The 285-nt window shown below is 53.3% G+C and overlaps 1 protein-coding gene across 1 annotated transcript in view; it reads right to left on the bottom strand.

Annotated features, from left to right (window-relative positions):
* The window catches only part of LOC119589380 (cubilin-like), a 70980-nt gene that overhangs the window by 13945 nt on the left and 56750 nt on the right, over positions 1–285 (bottom strand). Inside the window, exon 57 of the mRNA XM_037937998.1 lies at positions 28–274. Coding sequence (XP_037793926.1) covers positions 28–274 — 247 coding nt within the window. The remainder of the gene's footprint in view (positions 1–27; positions 275–285) is intronic.

Below are 285 nucleotides of genomic sequence, written 5' to 3'. Positions count from 1 at the left end.
AATGCATATAAAGGAAAAAGATATTACCGTAAGTGAACTCGACATTAGCCTTGAAGCCTTCCCTCGCGTAGGAGAAATCCGAGAGGAACTCGACCCTCGCGAGGCGTTCGTTGGCGGCCAGGGTCGGGAGCGCGCTCATGAGATTCCCGCAGAAACGCGATATCATCTTCGAGTCGTCGGAAGTGTGCCCATCGTAGACGCTGACGTGGTCGTAGGGGCAGTTGTAGCCGGATTCGAGGTCCAGAATCTGGAATCTGAGGACAAGGATGTTATTCTTAGGCCTCG

The sequence above is a fragment of the Penaeus monodon genome, chromosome 25, assembly GCF_015228065.2.
Source record: "Penaeus monodon isolate SGIC_2016 chromosome 25, NSTDA_Pmon_1, whole genome shotgun sequence".
Taxonomy (NCBI): domain Eukaryota; kingdom Metazoa; phylum Arthropoda; class Malacostraca; order Decapoda; family Penaeidae; genus Penaeus; species Penaeus monodon.
Note: the sequence above shows the minus strand (reverse complement) of the source record. Positions and strands in the feature narration are given on the sequence as shown.